Source organism: Schistocerca americana, chromosome 8 (assembly GCF_021461395.2).
Source record: "Schistocerca americana isolate TAMUIC-IGC-003095 chromosome 8, iqSchAmer2.1, whole genome shotgun sequence".
Classification (NCBI taxonomy): domain Eukaryota; kingdom Metazoa; phylum Arthropoda; class Insecta; order Orthoptera; family Acrididae; genus Schistocerca; species Schistocerca americana.
This window is the reverse complement of record NC_060126.1, coordinates 484,748,036-484,764,740: the sequence shown is the minus strand read 5'-3', so window position 1 is coordinate 484,764,740 and position 16,705 is coordinate 484,748,036. Positions and strand designations below refer to the sequence as shown.

Sequence of the window (16,705 nt, the reverse complement as noted above, 5' to 3'; positions counted from 1 at the left end):
CATTGAGTCCATTACGAGAAGTGATGCTTCTTTTAGGTCGCAATTACTCGACCTGGCGTAATATCTGATTGTCAGTCAAACATCCATCGAGCGAAGAAAGCGAAACAAACGCTCTCACTCAAATGTAAAAAAGTAGCCACGAAAGTTTCAGTGATTACACTGCTCGGGGCGCTCAGGTGACGTGCGAAAGAGATCACTTACAAAACTCTCTTTCGACCGATCATTATTTTCTTCTCAGTATAGGATCCATACCAAACTGCAACGAGGGAAACGACGAAGAAAACTGAAAGAAACTTCACGATTCGTCGCATGTTTGTGTAATCTCCACTGGGAGATGCTATAGGAAAACCTCTGAGCATTGCTTGAAGACTCATTCTTGAAAAGCTGGAAACGTACGCTTCAAGAGGGGACAACAAGAGTTTTAACTCCTCCAACTTGCGTGTAACGTATTTTTTCTTTCTCTTTTCATTTAAAAAAGATTATAGCCGTCAGAAAATGGGTTTCAACATCACAGTTCTTAGCTGGGCATGATCCTATTGGAGACGTATGCTCTTATTTTCCTCTGACTATTGAACTGATGTTAAAAGGAGAAAAATTCGGACTAAGTAGGCGTATCGACAAACGTTCTTCCCATGCGCATATCATCAAATGGTGCTCATTATTCTCCGCCACACACCGTTCAACAGCTTATGGAGAATTTTGACTTGAAATTAAGGGAATGATTGAAGTAAAAAGTGCTTCAAATGGCTCTAAGGGCTATGGGACTTAACATCTGAGGTCATCAGTGCCCTAGACTTAGAACTACTTAAACCTAACTAACCCAAGGACATTACACACATCCATGTCCGAGGCAGAATTCGAACTTGCGACCGTAGCAGCAGCGCGGTTCCGGACTGAAGCGCCTAGAACCGCTCGATCACAGCGGCCGGCCATTGAAGTAACCTCTAAGCTAAAAAGTAAAAGGAAGTCTCGCTTCTATCTGAGTCAAAGTTCGTGGGAGGCGAGGATCAAAGTCAGCAACTTTGCTTTCACTTTCTTACGCCGCTAAAGAGAAAAACAAGCGGAAGTGTCAGTGACTTCTGCCGTTGCAGTCTCTGCTCGTTGCGACACCGAAAACCGTGCGCCAGGAGTTAGGGCGTGCATTCTGACTAACAAGCGCGAAGCGATTAACATCGCGCAACTTTGTTCCTTTTGTTTGCCGAGTTCTTAGACGGCGAGGTCATGCGGGCGGATTAGCGCCTCAGACTTGGCGTGCGCTGCGGTCGGCACACAGCACTGCTTACGAAGGCTTCGTAACGGACGACCGACAAGGTTAACCGTCCTCGAAGTCAACTAGGCAAACAGGCATGCAGAAGCAACGACATACTCAGGAGCGGTATAGTAACCAGGAATAGAAATCTATTCATCTCGAATGGTACGCCACAATCATTATTCTGGCCTCACTTGGCAGTAATCTCAACGATTCTGCTCTGGCAGCACTGTATTTATATATGCTTTGGATGTATCCTCATCTGTTTCATTCTAGTAGTCTGATAATGTCCCTACTAAGTTCACTTGTACTAGTACATTATGCTCGCGCGCAGGTCCGCTTTAGTCATTTCTGGCTTCAGGTATTAAATTGTTGCTACCCAGTTCGGAATCATCGATTCTTGAATCTCGTAGCCCCGGCATTACACTCACTTGGATATATTCCAATTAGTTATCGTTCTCACGCGAATGGAAAAGAGACGGCTTAAAAAGGAAACGGAGCAATTACAGAGGTTGATCGCTTCTCTAGGTGTAAAATAAACAATCAATTGGAATAATGACCTATAGCAATGTAATGAGCCGGCCGCGGTGGTCTAGCGGTTCTAGGCGCTCAGTCCGGAGCCGCGCGACTGCTACGGTCGCAGGTTCGAATCCTGCCTCGGGCATGGATGTGTGTGATGTCCTTAGGTTAGTTAGGTTTAAGTAGTTCTAAGTTCTAGGGGACTGATGACCACAGATGTTAAGTCCCATAGTGCTCAGAGCCATTTGAACCATTTGAACCAATTTACTGTTCAGTTATTCAGAGTAAGGCAGTAGATAATGATGTGTTGTATTCACCATATTACATCGCGTAAGTCAGGTGTGTACAGGTGCTCGTTATGTTCTATTTTGTGAACGGGAAGGTGGGGCGAGGAACAGGAAATAGTGAAACTGTAACATAGCTGTATCTGGAACTGTAGACAAGCAGCACTCGTATATGCTAGACATGGAATACCTGCTGTTTAGTACAATTAATAGAATATCTGCGGCCGGCCGGGGTGGCCGAGCGGTTCTTGGCGCTTCAGTCTGGAACCGCGCGACCACTACGGTCGCAGCTTCGTATCCTGCCTCGGGCATGGATGTGCGTGACGTCCTTAGGTTAGTTAGGTTTAAGTAGTTCTAAGTTCTAGGGGACTGATGACCTAAGATGTTAAGTCCCATAGTGCTCAGAGTCATTTGAACCATTTTTGAGAATATCTGCGTTCAGGTGAAGAGCGGAACAGCTGAGTAAAAAATAAATATAGAGAAAAACACTGGGGACCATGGGAAGAAAATGTAAAGAAGTGCTTTGGCGTTGTAGTTGAGAAGTACATTGTACTCCGTGATAACTGTGGTGCTGGTACAGAAATTCGGTCAACTGATTTGTACGTGTGAGTAATGCCAAGTAGCACCGTGATTTCGAGTCCACATTAAATTGCAAGTCCTCTTCTAATTAAATGACTAGGTTGATCAAAGGTCAGTGGAAAGCAAGGGTGTACCATCTCTTAGGCCCACGGCTAGTAAAAGTAGGGCGGTATTCAAACCTTACATTTTACTTTAGGTACAGAAGGGAAATATCATACAAACTTAGTGACAGGGTTGTCGTCTATACGGGCTCACACTTTTTCCGGTCATTCCTCTTATTATTTGGTAAGAGTAGCTCTGTCGGTAAGGCTGTTATCCACGAGAGGGAACGGTTCACGTTCGAACCCCCGTCCAGCACAAAGTTTTAATCTGTCGCGAAATTATTCACACATACCAAAGAAGAATGAAAAGTTCGTTATGGAATCCAATTAATGTGTGATATTTTTTAGAAATACTTTCCTGTTCCATTTATGCTTACTGGAAACATTCGACGAATCTATTCTGCCACATAAATATCAGTATCGTTTATATGGCGAGCAATTTTACTTCTTTAACTATAGTAAAGGAACATAGATTAGCTGGACCAAACTCAGTTTCCTGGCAAACCTTCTTTGGCGATAAAGTCGTATTGAAAAACGAATTTATTTCCACTTCTGTTGAAACTATTTAAATGATCAATTACGGCACAAAGCACGGTATGGAACATCGCTGAACTTTTCTAAGACAATGGTAGTACGAATAACGCATGGCAAATGGTTCAAATGGCTCTGATCACTATGGGACTCAACTGCTGAGGTCATTAGTCCCCTAGAGCTTAGAACTAGTTAAACCTAACTAACCTAAGGACATCACAAACATCCATGCCCGAGGCAGGATTCGAACCTGCGACCGCAGCGGTCTTGCGGTTCCAGACTGCAGCGCCTTTAACCGCACGGCCACTTCGGCCGGCGAGTAACGCATGTTATAAGACAACACCGACTTCATGAAAGACTAATAACGACAGATATCAAATGTCAGTGATGATGAGCACTTTACTGTATTTTAACAAGTAGGGAAAACATATGAAATGAATTATAAAGTAAAATAATAGTGCCTATTCATATTATTTTGCCCAATGGCTGTGCAATAGATTGCCAGGGTTACATCAAACTGTCTTCTACCTTAAGACGCATTTTATTGCATGACTACTCTTGGGTCGCGCCCGCCGCAATGTCAGGCGGCTACATTTGTCTTTGCGTATCCCTTTCCGCGACAGGCAACAGAGGACAGGACCTATTTCTTCTACTAGTTCTACGCATTATGCATTAAAAGCGCGAGGATGTGAGGATGGCAATGAAACTCATGGTGATATTGTGGCCTCACGCTTCATCCTATACGTAACACATTTCTTATACCTGTATTTGAGCAAGACTAGAATAATTACTACCATTCCTTGGTACGTATATTATAAATTATTAATTAGTAGGACACCGCTTTCGTGTAACATGGTATTTTTTTTAACTAGCCAAACAGTTTTCAGTACCTTATTACCGTCCTCGGAAAGTGACGCTTTGATTCTCAAAATGGTACATACAATTATTGACAAGGCTGTTAGTGTGAAAAAATTTCTTGCCGTCGTCTAGACAATGGTCACAATCTGGTACCAGTTATTTGACAGCTTAATCTATGTTACTCGTACATCGTGTGAAGTGCAACGTTGTCTGAAGGAAGATTGGGGTTTAATGTCCCGTCGAGATTTAGGTCATTAGAGACGGAGCAGAAGCTCGGAATGTGTTAGGGATGGGGAAGGAAATCGCCCGTGCCCTTTCCAAGGAACCACCCCAGCATTCGCCTGGTTGGTCGGACGCAGATATGAGCCTTTATCATCGCAAGCGCGATTTCAGTGGGCTAACAACAGCGCCACCTCGCTCGGTCAGTGGCACCTGAAAAGCAGGTATGCGTTTGCAGAATTAGAAAGTTGCTGTTCCTAAGAAAGTTACCTTCTTGAACGAAAAACGTGTACATTCGTGCAAATTTACTGGCTTCAGAGCTAAAAGTTGTTGGGTGAGTATGTAGTTAAAAATATTATGTTATTATTCACGAGGCGAGTTCTGTTAAAACGTGTTTTGTCGTCGTTGCTGACAATGCTCAAAACTTCGCAGAAGAGGGGTATAAATATAAACGTAGCCATCATCTAAGGTGCCTCGAGATAATAAACGCGTTTCCAATGCATTCGTGGAATTTATGCAAAAATACTCGATTAAGGTGACAATTTTTCTCTGTAATGGCGCACGTATTATGAAGAACATTTTTGGAGACTTAAAAACTGTGTGGCGGACCGGCACTCGGATGCAGAGATCTGGCTACGGCAAGCAGGCCGCTATCTATGGAGACAGGAATGTCGGGGAATTCGGCAGAACACAGGTCAGGGGTATCTGAAATGTTGAGTTGGATGCCAGTGCTGCAGCATCGTGACAGCACTGTAGGAGTTCGGAAGGTGTGGAGTGGAGACTATGACTTGCTACATTCCTCCGATAGAGGAATTGTGAGGAGATGTGAAATGACAACGAGACAGCTGGAAAAAAGTGAGTGAACTGTTTATTATTTAAAAAAATGCCCATAACTTTTAATAAATTTATACTACTGTGAGAAAAGACTGTGAATGCTTTCATTGAAAAACGTTGCCTGCGAAATCATTATTGTACCCAGGCTCTTAGATATTTGTCCCAAAAAATTCGACGTCTACGAATGTCTTTTTTCAGGATACCAAAATTACGAAAATCGTATGGTGAGAGATCGGGGCTGTATGAACGAAACTAAACAAGAGGCACACCAGCTCCGGGAAAGTCATGATGACGGTTTCCTTTGACTGAAAGGGCCCTTTGCTCCTTAAATTTCCGGATAACGGCGCCGCAATTAACGCTCAGCGGTACGTGGACACTTTGCGAAAATTGAAGCGTGCCATCAAGTCCCAGTATGATTTTTCAACACGGTTAGGTGTGTCAGCGATCTAACTTTTGATAATTATGTATGAAGGAACAGTCAGGACACAAAATATCATTTATTTAAAATGACCAGTTTCGGCACATCTTCAGACTGATTGCGCCGTTTGCTGAAGCTGCCGACATTCTTAGCAGCTGCGTGTTGCCGCCTCGACAACACGCAGTCGCTCAGCGCGCCCAGGAATGTTGACGGACGGAATCGTTTTGTTGCAGGATAATGCACCCCCGCGTGTTGCCAGGTTTGTTTCAATACTCTGCAGAAATTTCACGGGGGAAAATTACTCATTCTCCATGTTAGTCTCTATCTCTGTCGACGCGATTTCCATATTTTTGGAGCTCTGAAGAAAAACATTCATGGCCGTGGTACAATAGCGGTTCCGCAGCCGGCCGCAAACACCCTTCCAAGAAGGCATCGCTCTGCTGGGAGACGAAGCTCGAGGTCATCCTTCCGAGGCTCCTCTCGGGCTTATGGCGCAGGCAAATGGAGAAAATAATTGCAGTAACAAATAATACTACCATACCTCACACACAAACCACTAGAGCTAATCTCATGACATATACATGTATAGTAGTAACCGTAGTAGACTATAATATGCTGATTGAGGTGAGATAGGCTCGAAGTGTTTGCCGAAGCCGTCCGGCTTGAAATACCCATGTAAAGGGAGCTTCTTCTATGTCAATCTTTCCTATCATGTATTATTTTTGTCTTAAGAACGTAGTTAAATTTGCCTTCCTTTCCAAAATTTATTTTATGTATCAAATATGTTTTTTATGTACAATGCAATATTTTAAAAGAGATAATAAATAACAGTACTGAGAGAAGCTGCAGAAAAAGACGAAGAGACCACCTGTGCAGCTTTGTTAGTAGTTTTTAGAAGGAAACGATCCAACACATAGTTATCGAAGGGGTGGGTCACTCTGTATTGTTAATAAATAGATAAAATGTAGCTTTAGACAATATTGTCTGTGGAGAGCAGCGACCAGGTGCCAACTTCGATTAAAACAACAGTCGAGATTGCAATAACATTTGTTAATTATTACCGGTTTCGGCTTAGGTTAAAGCCATCGTCAGGTGATAAGACGGCAGTGCACGATCGTGGTATCACGTGAAGAGCCGTGGAGGCAGCCGTAGAGGACCCCAAAAAAATCTGACGACGGCTTTAATATAAGCCGAAACCAGTAATAATTAACAAATGTTATTACGATCTCGACTGTTGTTTTACTCGAGTAAATAAAGTAGTTGACAGTCTTGTCTCAGAGTGGGAAACTTGTTTTAAGGGGGGTAGGACGTCAAACGGGACGACTTGGGGCAGGAGAGACACCACAGGAATTTTTAATTTCCACTGTATATACTTTTAAAAATAAATTCATAAAACTTTGTCAGTGTGACCAGAAAGGATTCAAGATTTACACTTATAGTGGTGGAAGTTCAAAAATATAAGAAAATAATTTATTTTTTTACATTTGAATTTCACCTTTTTTTCACTTACTATTGGCTGCATTTGTTGCTATAGGTACACATTTCTTCATAAGTAAGGGAGATTGTTCGATGAATTTTGCACAGCATACAAACCATACATACAGGTGTATGAAACTCTAGAATTGTCGAAATCTATTAAAAACTGTGGTAAAAATTGAGATAATTAACTATAAAATTTGTGTTTTTTCTAAACATGAAGTTTAAAATGTAACAGCACATTCATTTTTTTTATAAATTAAATAATTTCTAGAGCTTCATACACCTGTAAGTATGGTTTGTATGCCGTGCAAAATTCATCGAAGAATCTCCCTTGCTTATGAAGAAACGTGTACCTATAGCAACAAACGCAGCCAATAGAAGTGAAAAAATTATGAAATTTCACATGTAAAAAATTTATTTTGTTATCTTTTTGAACTTGCACTACTGTGATTGTGAATCCTGAATCCTTCCCACCGAGCGAGGTGGCGCAGTGGTTAGCACACTGGACTCGCATTCGGGAGGACAACGGTTCAATCCCGTCTCCGGCCATCCTGATTTAGGTTTTCCGTGATTTCCCTAAATAGCTTCAGGCAAATGCCGGGATGGTTCCTTTGAAAGGGCACGGCCGATTTCCTTCCCCATCCTTCCCTCACCCGAGCTTGCGCTCTGTCTCTAATGACCTCGTTGTCGACGGGAGGTTAAACACTAATCTCCTGCTCCCTCCCTCCTCCTGAATCCTTCCTGGTCATGCAGACAAAGTTTTATGAATTTATTAGTAAAACTATAGACAGTGGAAATTAAAATGTCCTGTGGTGTCTCTCCTGCTCCAAGACGGCCCGTTTGGCGTCCTACCCCCCTTCACAGTTATGGCCATTGATTTTGAAAGAATAAAAAGTTTACTTCCTATTTTTCAGTGTGTCTCGTTTTCGCTTGACTGCCCCTTGCAGAACCCGGGACCGCCACACAGTTTGAGGTGACGAGTGTTTAGGAGGACTAGAGTGGGAGACTCACCCCTTGATGCTGGACGTGGTGGTGACGCGGAGCGCGCGCACGCGATGCTCCTTCATGGCGGGCGCGTCAGAAGCGCAGCACGGCGGCGCACAGCCGCAGGTAGTCGAGCGACTCGCCGGCGCGCTTCGCCTTGCGGCCCCCCGCCGCTGCCGCCCCCGCGCCTGCGCGCCGCCCCCGGGGGTGGCCCGCGCTGCTCGAGGGGCTGGCGCCGGCGGCCGGCGCTGCTGGCGCGCTCTGGCTCTGGCTGCTGGTGCTGCTGGAGGCGCCGCCGGCTGAGGTCGTGTTGTTGTTGCTGCCACTGGTCGCGTGCAGCTCCGGACGGCACATGACCGTCGCGCCGCCCCTGTCTGCGAGTCTCCTCAGGAGCGACTGTCCCCGCCGAGCAGACAGAGAGTCGGGCTTCAGTCCCGTATACCACCTACTCGATACTGACGCCGCTGGATGGCGAATGTCTCCCGTACTCTAACGTGCTATCTGCTGCTCGCTATTCTGCCGTAGGAAAAAGTGCTTTCGGGTGACCCGCGTAGTGAGCACGACGTGCGCGCCTGTCAGGCAGTGGGCATTTGCCAGTGTGGACGGACCGGTGAAGGCACTGGACGCTGCGCTGTGTAGGCTGCGGCGCGACCCGTAGCGACGTCGAGCCCCGACTGAGCGCAGCAGGCAGAGCTAGCGGCGCTTCCGCGAGTGAGCGCGCCGACTGGTCCCGTGTGGCGCCCGCGCCGCGCCGCTGCCGGCCTTCGCGCCCCCCCTCCCCCTCCTTCCCCCTCCCCGCCCCCCGGGCGGCTGACTCCCACACCTGCAGTGCCGCCGCCGCCGGCCGTTGCCCGCACTAGTAGCGTGCAGCCCTGCCTCCGAGACTCGTCTCGCCGGCCGCTGACCACTGCCTGCAACAATGGTTCCCAACACGGGGGAATGAGGGGTAAAATGAAATTTTCTGACAACGGAACCTCCCCATCGCACCCCCCTCAGATTTAGTTATAAGTTGGCACAGTGGATAGGCCTTGCAAAACTGAACACAGATCAATCGAGAAAACAGGAAGCAGTTGTCTGGAATTGTGACAAAAATAAGCAAAATATACAAACTGAGTAGTCCATGCGCAAGATGGGCAACATAAAGGATACTGTCAGCTCAGGAGCGCCGTGGTCCCGTGGTTAGCGCGTTCAGCTGCGGAACGAGGGGTCCTTGGTTCGAATCTTGACTCGAGTGAGAAGTTCAATTTTTTTTTATTTTCAGACAATTATCAGAGTTCAGGCACTCACACATAATCAACATCGCTCTCCAAAATTCCAAGACATGTTCAGATTTGCATGGACATATGCAGGATTTGACGGTCTACACACGGAAAAATTTGAAAATGTTAAAAACATATGTTTTGACAGAGCACAGAGAAACTGTGCGACTGTGAAACTGTTACATTCATTTGCTGCAGTTTATGTGACAAACTCTTATGTTTTCATCACTTTTTTGGGAGTGATAATCACATCCACAAGAAAACCTAAATCGGGCAAGGTAGAAGAATCTTTTTACCCATTCGCCAAGTGTGCAAGTTAGGTGGGTCGACAACATATTCCTGTCATGTGACGCACATGCCGTCACCAGTGTCGTATAGATTATATCAGACATGTTTTCCTGTGCAGCAATCGGTTGACCTATGACCTCGCAATAAAATGTTTCCGGTTCCCATTGGAGAGGCACGTCCGTTCGTCTACTAATCGCACGGTTTTGCGGTGCGGTCGCAAAACACAGACACTAAACTTATTACAGTGAACAGAGACGTCAATGAACGAACGGACAGATCATAACTTTGCAAAAATAAAGTAAGTAAACTTTTCGCTCGAGGGAAAACTTGAACCAAGGACCTCTCGCTCCGCACCTGCTCACGCTAACCACGGGACCACGGCGCTCCTGTGTTCATATCCTCCTTGATGTTGCCTATGTTGCCCATGAACTACTAAGTTTGTATATTTTGATTTTTTCATAGTTCCACACAACTTCAAAAAAATGTTCAAATGTGTGTGAAATCTTATGGGACTTAACTGCTAAGGTCATCAGTCCCTAAGCTTACACACTACTTAACCTAAATTATCCTAAGGACAAACACACACACCCATGCCCGAGGGAGGACTCGAACCTCCGCCGGGACCAGTCGCACAGTCTATGACTGCAGCGCCTTAAACCGCTCGGCTAATCCCACGCAGCGTTCCACACAACTTCTTCCTGTTTTCTCGACTGATATGTGTTCAGTTTTTCAAGGCCTATCCACTGTGCCAAATTATAACTAAATCTGAGGGGGATGCGATGGGGAGGTTCCCTTGTGAGGGGTACAACCTAAACTGTTCCATCCTGTTTCAGTTCCGAAACTAAATTAGTATCTAATTTGATCCATTATAGCCGGCCGGAGTGGCGGTGCGGTTCTAGGCGCTACAGTCTGGAACCGAGCGACCGCAACGGTCGCAGGTTCGAATACTGCCTCGGGCATGGATGTGTGTGATGTCCTTAGGTTAGTTAGGTTTAATTAGTTCTAAGTTCTAGGCGACTGATGACCTCTGAAGTTAAGTCGCATAGTGCTCATAGCCATTTGAACCATTTGATCCATTATAAATGATTTTGAAAGCCTGCTACTCTGAAAACAATGTTGTTGTTGTTGTGGTCTTCAATCCTGAGAATGCTCTGATGCAGCTCTCCACGCTACCCCATCCTGTGCAAGCTTCCTCATCTCCCAGTACTTACTGCAACCTACATCCTTCTGAATCTGCTTAGTGTATTCATCTCTTGGTCACCCTCTACGATTTCTACCCTCCACGCTGCCCTCCAATGCTAAATTTGCCATCCCTTGATGCCTCAAAACATGTCCTACAAACCGATCCCTTCTTCTAGTCAATTTGTGCTACAGACTTCTCTTCTCCCCAATCCTACTCAATACCTCCTCATTAGTTATATGATCTACCCATCTAATCTTCAGCGTTCTTCTGCAGCACCACATTTTGAAAACTTCTATTCTCTTCTTGTCCAAACTATTTATCGTCCACGTTTCACTTCCATACATGGCTACACGCCATACAAATACTTTCAGAAACGACTTTCTGACACATAAATCTATACTCGATGTTAACAAATTTGTATTCTTCAGAAACGCTTTCCTTGCCATTGACAGTTATTTTGCTCCCCAAATAGCAAAATTCATTTACTACTTTAAGTGTCTCACTTCCCAATCCAATTCCTTCAGCATCACCCGATTTAATTCGACTACATCCCATTATCCTCGTTCTGCTTTTGTTGATGTTCATCTTATATCCTCCTTTCAAGACACTGTCCATTCCGTTCAACTGCCATAGTTTTTATTTCTTCTCCGCGGATTTTAATACCCACTCCGAATTTTTCTTTAGTTTCCTTTACTGCTTGCTCAATATATAGATTGAATAACATCGGGGAGATGTAAGCGTAGGCTTCCGCGGCCGTTGTCTTCTTCAGTAAAATTCTTCAGGGTATCAGACCGCATCGTCATAATTTAAAATGCGCCAACGTTTCGGCCAGCGTTGCAGCTAGCCTTCATCAGGGCCTTACGTTAACTGCTAAGGCCCTGATGAAGGCTAGCTGCAACGCTGGCCGAAACGTTGGCGCATTTTAAATTATGACGATGCGGTCTGATTCCCTGAAGAATTTTACTGAAGAACATCGGGGAGAGGCTACAACCCTGTCTCACTCCCTTCCCAATCGCTGTTTCCCTTTCGTGCCCCTCGACTCTTATAACTGCCATCTGGTTTCTGTACAAATTGTAAATAGCCTTTCGCTCCCTTTATTTTACCCCTGCCACCTTTAGAATTTGAAAGAGAGTCAACATTGTCAAAAGCTTTCTCTAAGTCTACAAATGCTAGAAATGTAGGTTTGCTTTTCCCTAATCTTTCTTCTAAGACAAGTCGTAGAGTCAGTATTGCCTCACTTGTTCCAATATTTCTACGGAAACCAGATTGATCTTCCCCTTGGTCGGCTTTTACCAGTTTTTCCGTTCATCTGTAAAGAATTCGTGTTAGTGTTTTGCAGCTGTGACTTATTAAACTGATATTTCGGCAATTTTCACATCTGTCGACACCTACTTTCTTTGGGCTTGGAATTATTAAATTCTTCTTGAAGTCTGAGGGTATTTCGCCTGTCTCATACGTCTTGCTCACCAGATGGTACAGTTTTGTCAGGACTGGCTTTCCTAAGGCCATCAGTAGTTCTAATGGAATGTTGTCTACTCCCGGGTCCTTGTTTCGACTCAGGTCTTTCAGTGCTCTGTCAAACTCTTCACGCAGTATCGTATCTCCCTTTCATATTCATCTACATCCTCCGCCATTTCCATAATATTATCCTCAAGTACACCGCCCTTGTATATAACCTCTATATACACCTTCCACCATTCTGCTTTCCCTTCTTTGCTTAGAACTGGGTTACCATCTGAGCTCTCGATATTCATACAAGTGGTTCTCTTTTCTCCAAAGGTCTCTTTAATTTTCCTGTAGGCAGTATCTATCTAACCCCTAGTGAGATAAGCCTCTACATCCTTACATTTGTCCTCTAGCCAAGCCAGTTTAGCCATTTTGCACTTCCTGTCGATCTCATTTTAGAGACGTTTGTATTCCTTTTTGTCTGCTTCATTTACTGCACTTTTATATTATTTCCTTTCATCAATTAAATTCAATATTTCTTCTGTTACCCAAGGATTTCTACCAGCCCTTGCCTTTTTACCTACTTGATACTCTGCTGCCTTCATTACTTCATCCCTCAGAGCTACCCATTCATCTTCTAGTGTACTTCTTTCTCCCATTCCTGTCAATTTTTCCCTTATGCTCTCCCTGAAACTCTGTACAACCTCTGGTTTAGTCAGTTTATCCAGATCCCATCTCCTAAAATTCCTACCTTTCTGCAATTTCTTCAGTTTTAATCTACAGTTCATAACCAATAGATTGTGGTCAGAGTCCTCATCGGCCCCTGAAAATGTGTTACAGTTTAGAACCTGGTTCCTAAATCTCTGTCTTACCATTATATAATCTATCTGATACCTTCTAGTATCTCCAGGATTCTTCCATGTATGCAGCAACCTCCTTTCATGATTCTTGAACCAAGTGTCAGCTATGATTAAGTTATGCTCTGTGCAAAACTTTACCAGGCGGCTTTCTCTTTCATTTCTTAGCCCCAATCCATATTCACCTACTATGTTTCCTTCTCTCCCTTTTCCTACTTTTGAATTCCAGTCACCCATGACTATTAAATTTTCGTCTCCCTTCACTACCTGAATAATTTCTTTCATTTCATAATATATTTCATCAGTTTCTTCACCATATGCAGAGCTAGTTGGCATATAAACCTGTACTACTGTAGGCGTGGGCTTCGTGTCTATCTTGCCCACAATAATGCGTTCACTAAGCTGTTTGTAGTAGCTTACCCGCAATCTTATTATTTAATTCATTATTAAACCTACTCCTGCATTACCCCTATTTGATTTTGTATTTATAAACCTGTATTCACCTGACTAGAAGTCTTGTTCCTCCTGCCACCGAACTTCACTAATTCCCACTTTATCTAACTTTAACCTACCCATTTCCCTTTTTAAATTTTCTAACCTACCTGCCCGATTAAGGGATCTGATATTCCACGCTCCGATCCGTAGAACGCCAGTTTTCTTTCTCCTGATAATGACGTCCTCTTGAGTAGTCCCCGCCCGGAGATCCGAATGGGGGACTATTTTACCTCCGGAATATTTTACCCAAGAGGACGCCATTATCATTAAACCATTCAGTAAAGCTGCATGCCCTCGGGAAAAATTACGGCTGGAGTTTCCCCTTGCTTTCAGCCGTTCGCAGTACCAGCACAGCAAGGCCGTTTTGGTTAGTGTTACAAGGCCAGATCAGTCAATCATCCAGACTGTTGCCCCTGAAGCTACTGAAAAGGCTGCTGCCTTTCTTTAGGAACCACACGTTTGCCTAGCCTCTCAACAGATATCCCTCCGTTGTGGTTGCACCTACGGTACGGCCATCTGTATCGCTGAGGCACGCGAGCCTCCCCACCAACGGCAAGGTCCATGGTTCATGGTAAGTAGCTTCCTGTTTATGTTAATAAAGAACCCTGTTAATACATGCGTGCTGTTGTGTTATAGAAAGACGATACCGGCCACCAACCAACATCCTCTAGTTGCTTCCCATGGTACAAGGCGGATCAACAGATTTTTCTAAGATGGTCAATCTGCCTGTAGAATCAGAAAATAAGTTGTATAAACCTTGAATTAACTCAAAACACCGCATTGCAGCTGTGCAGCATTGAGCAGCTTGTAGGCTAACTAGATTCGGTGGGTGAGCCGAACGTGGAATAAAGAAAATTAGAGAGTTTCGGTCCTTGAGTTTTGCTTACAAGCGTGAAGACTCGCCAGACTGACCTCTGCAGCTGTCAAATATCAGTCGATATAGTTCTAAGAATTCAAAACTGTTTCAGAAAGCTTCTCTCCAGAGCAACCAACACAGGAGTGTTTCAACTGGGAGTCCATCTTCATTTACGTATCTAATTATTATACTTCACTGGTCATTACGGACTCTATCTGGTGTAGAATCTCCTATGGCTGAAGAAATTACTTCATTACATAGTTTTTGGGTCAGTGACCTCCTCATAAAATGTACTAAGTCTTCATAAATTGGTGGTGACAAATTTGAAATAAAATCCTTTTCCAGGGTTACCACAACTTGCTATATGATTAGCCTAAAACTAATCGTATTCCACAGATAACTCCAGACTATCATAAAAATTTCATTTTTCACAGTGCCAAATACATCTTTCTCTTTACGAAACGCTATACCCCTAGAAGCTAGCTTCTTAACTACGAAACAAATCATTTTACCACATTTCTCCAATATGCAACCCATATTCGTGCTGGGTGAGCAACCGTTTGCCAGTTCTATTCATCGCGTTTCCTCTGTTTTTCAGTTTTAAAGAGCAGTCTCTGTGAGAGGTAGAATTTTCATGTTCCTACTGATATTCCAGCATGACGCCAATAGCTGAAACTAGATGTTGCAAATTGAGATGCACAACCGAATAATTGACAACAAGGACAGAAGAACGATCCTCGGCTGGGAGAATATACAAGATATTCACGGTTGATGATTTCCCTATTCACCAAAACCTTCTGAAACAATTTTTTTACTGCAGGATCACTGAGATCCGTCGGCGTATCGCCGGGAGGACACAGAAAAATCAGCATTTTTGTTTCGATCCATACCATTTTTAATCAAACAATCCAGTGACTGGTCATTGTTTTCTCAGTAAAATGGGTCGTTACTGGAAACAGGAAAATCCTCTCCTTTAGAGTGTGTAGATTCTTGACATACTTCCGAACTCCGAAAGTTAGGATTTCAGATTTCTGTTTACCGTTTAGAACTCTAATTTCGTCTGCACTTACAGAACTATACTGTTCATTGTTACTGTTTGGAACCGCAACTTCGCCTGAATGTTCAGAACCACGCAGTCCATTTCCACTTTTTCCACTAAAATATTAGTCTAGTCGTGATATTTTCTGTAATAGTTTACTATCTTCTCTCTTCATCTTTCTTTCGATCTGCAGTATCACTTAACCTAGATCTTGAATCCATATCGCTATCGTGAACTGAAGAAAAAAAAATTGCGATGTAGTGTACTGGAGACTGATCATACAGTAGACCCCTCACTATACGGCCTAATGTGGCGGGAGGTCAGACTGACCAACAAAAACGCCGAATAGGCCGGAGTTTATAAATTCTCTCATCCGATCCATGCAGTATTATTAAAAACACATTTTTTTACACCACAATCCAATTTTATTTACATTTTCTCACTTCCATAATCACTAAAAGTTTTTTCCGTTTATCATCCATTTCGGACTCTTTAATTAAAACACAAATGATCGCAAAAATAACAATTTAACAACGTGCGTACTTGGGGCAGTTTGATATGCAACTGAAGAAAGAAAGCATACAGGATTGCCAAGAGAACTGCTCTCTACGTGTTTTCATCGTTGTTTGTGAGGGCTTCTAAGTATCGTTTTTCGAACTGTTATTCCCGTAATTTATTCATTATTATAGTTGTGACTCTAGATTTGTTAGAAGCACAAAAGATGTGTAAAACATTTTGAATGGTCGTGCAGCGTTGTAACCGGCACCTGCTTGCTCAAGCTTTGGTAAAGTACAGTACGTACAAAAAATAAATCCTCACCTTATTACGGAGAAGTATTATTATGATGTTAATTCGGTAGGTTTGATAGTCCGGAGGCCGGATACTCACGAGCCCCATAGTCGAGAGTCCACCGTACGTTGGTTATACCAAGTATAACAGAACCAACTTCACTACGACTAGTTAACACCGAATAACGTACCTTAATTTTAAGTTGAGAACCGCGTGAAACGTTGCGTTCTGTACGACAGTAACATAACCATGAATGGATGAAGAACTGAACAACACGCCACACGCAACATCTCGTAGGCTACGCGATTACGTGGAGAGTAAGACTGTGGTCAGACAGAGAGCGGGCAGGACGCAGCGATCCAGTTGTCGAACGGCGCTCGTTGCGAGCGAGACAGTTACTGGCCAGTAAACAAGAGTATCAGCTCTCACGACAATCAA

At 43.9% G+C, this 16,705-nt stretch overlaps 1 protein-coding gene across 1 annotated transcript in view; it reads right to left on the bottom strand.

The window, feature by feature from the left end:
- Window positions 1-16,705, bottom strand: part of LOC124545932 — a 270,734-nt gene that overhangs the window by 242,222 nt on the left and 11,807 nt on the right. Inside the window, exon 2 of the mRNA XM_047124892.1 lies at window positions 8,083-8,380. Within this exon, the coding sequence (XP_046980848.1) occupies window positions 8,083-8,380 (298 nt within the window). The remainder of the gene's footprint in view (window positions 1-8,082; window positions 8,381-16,705) is intronic.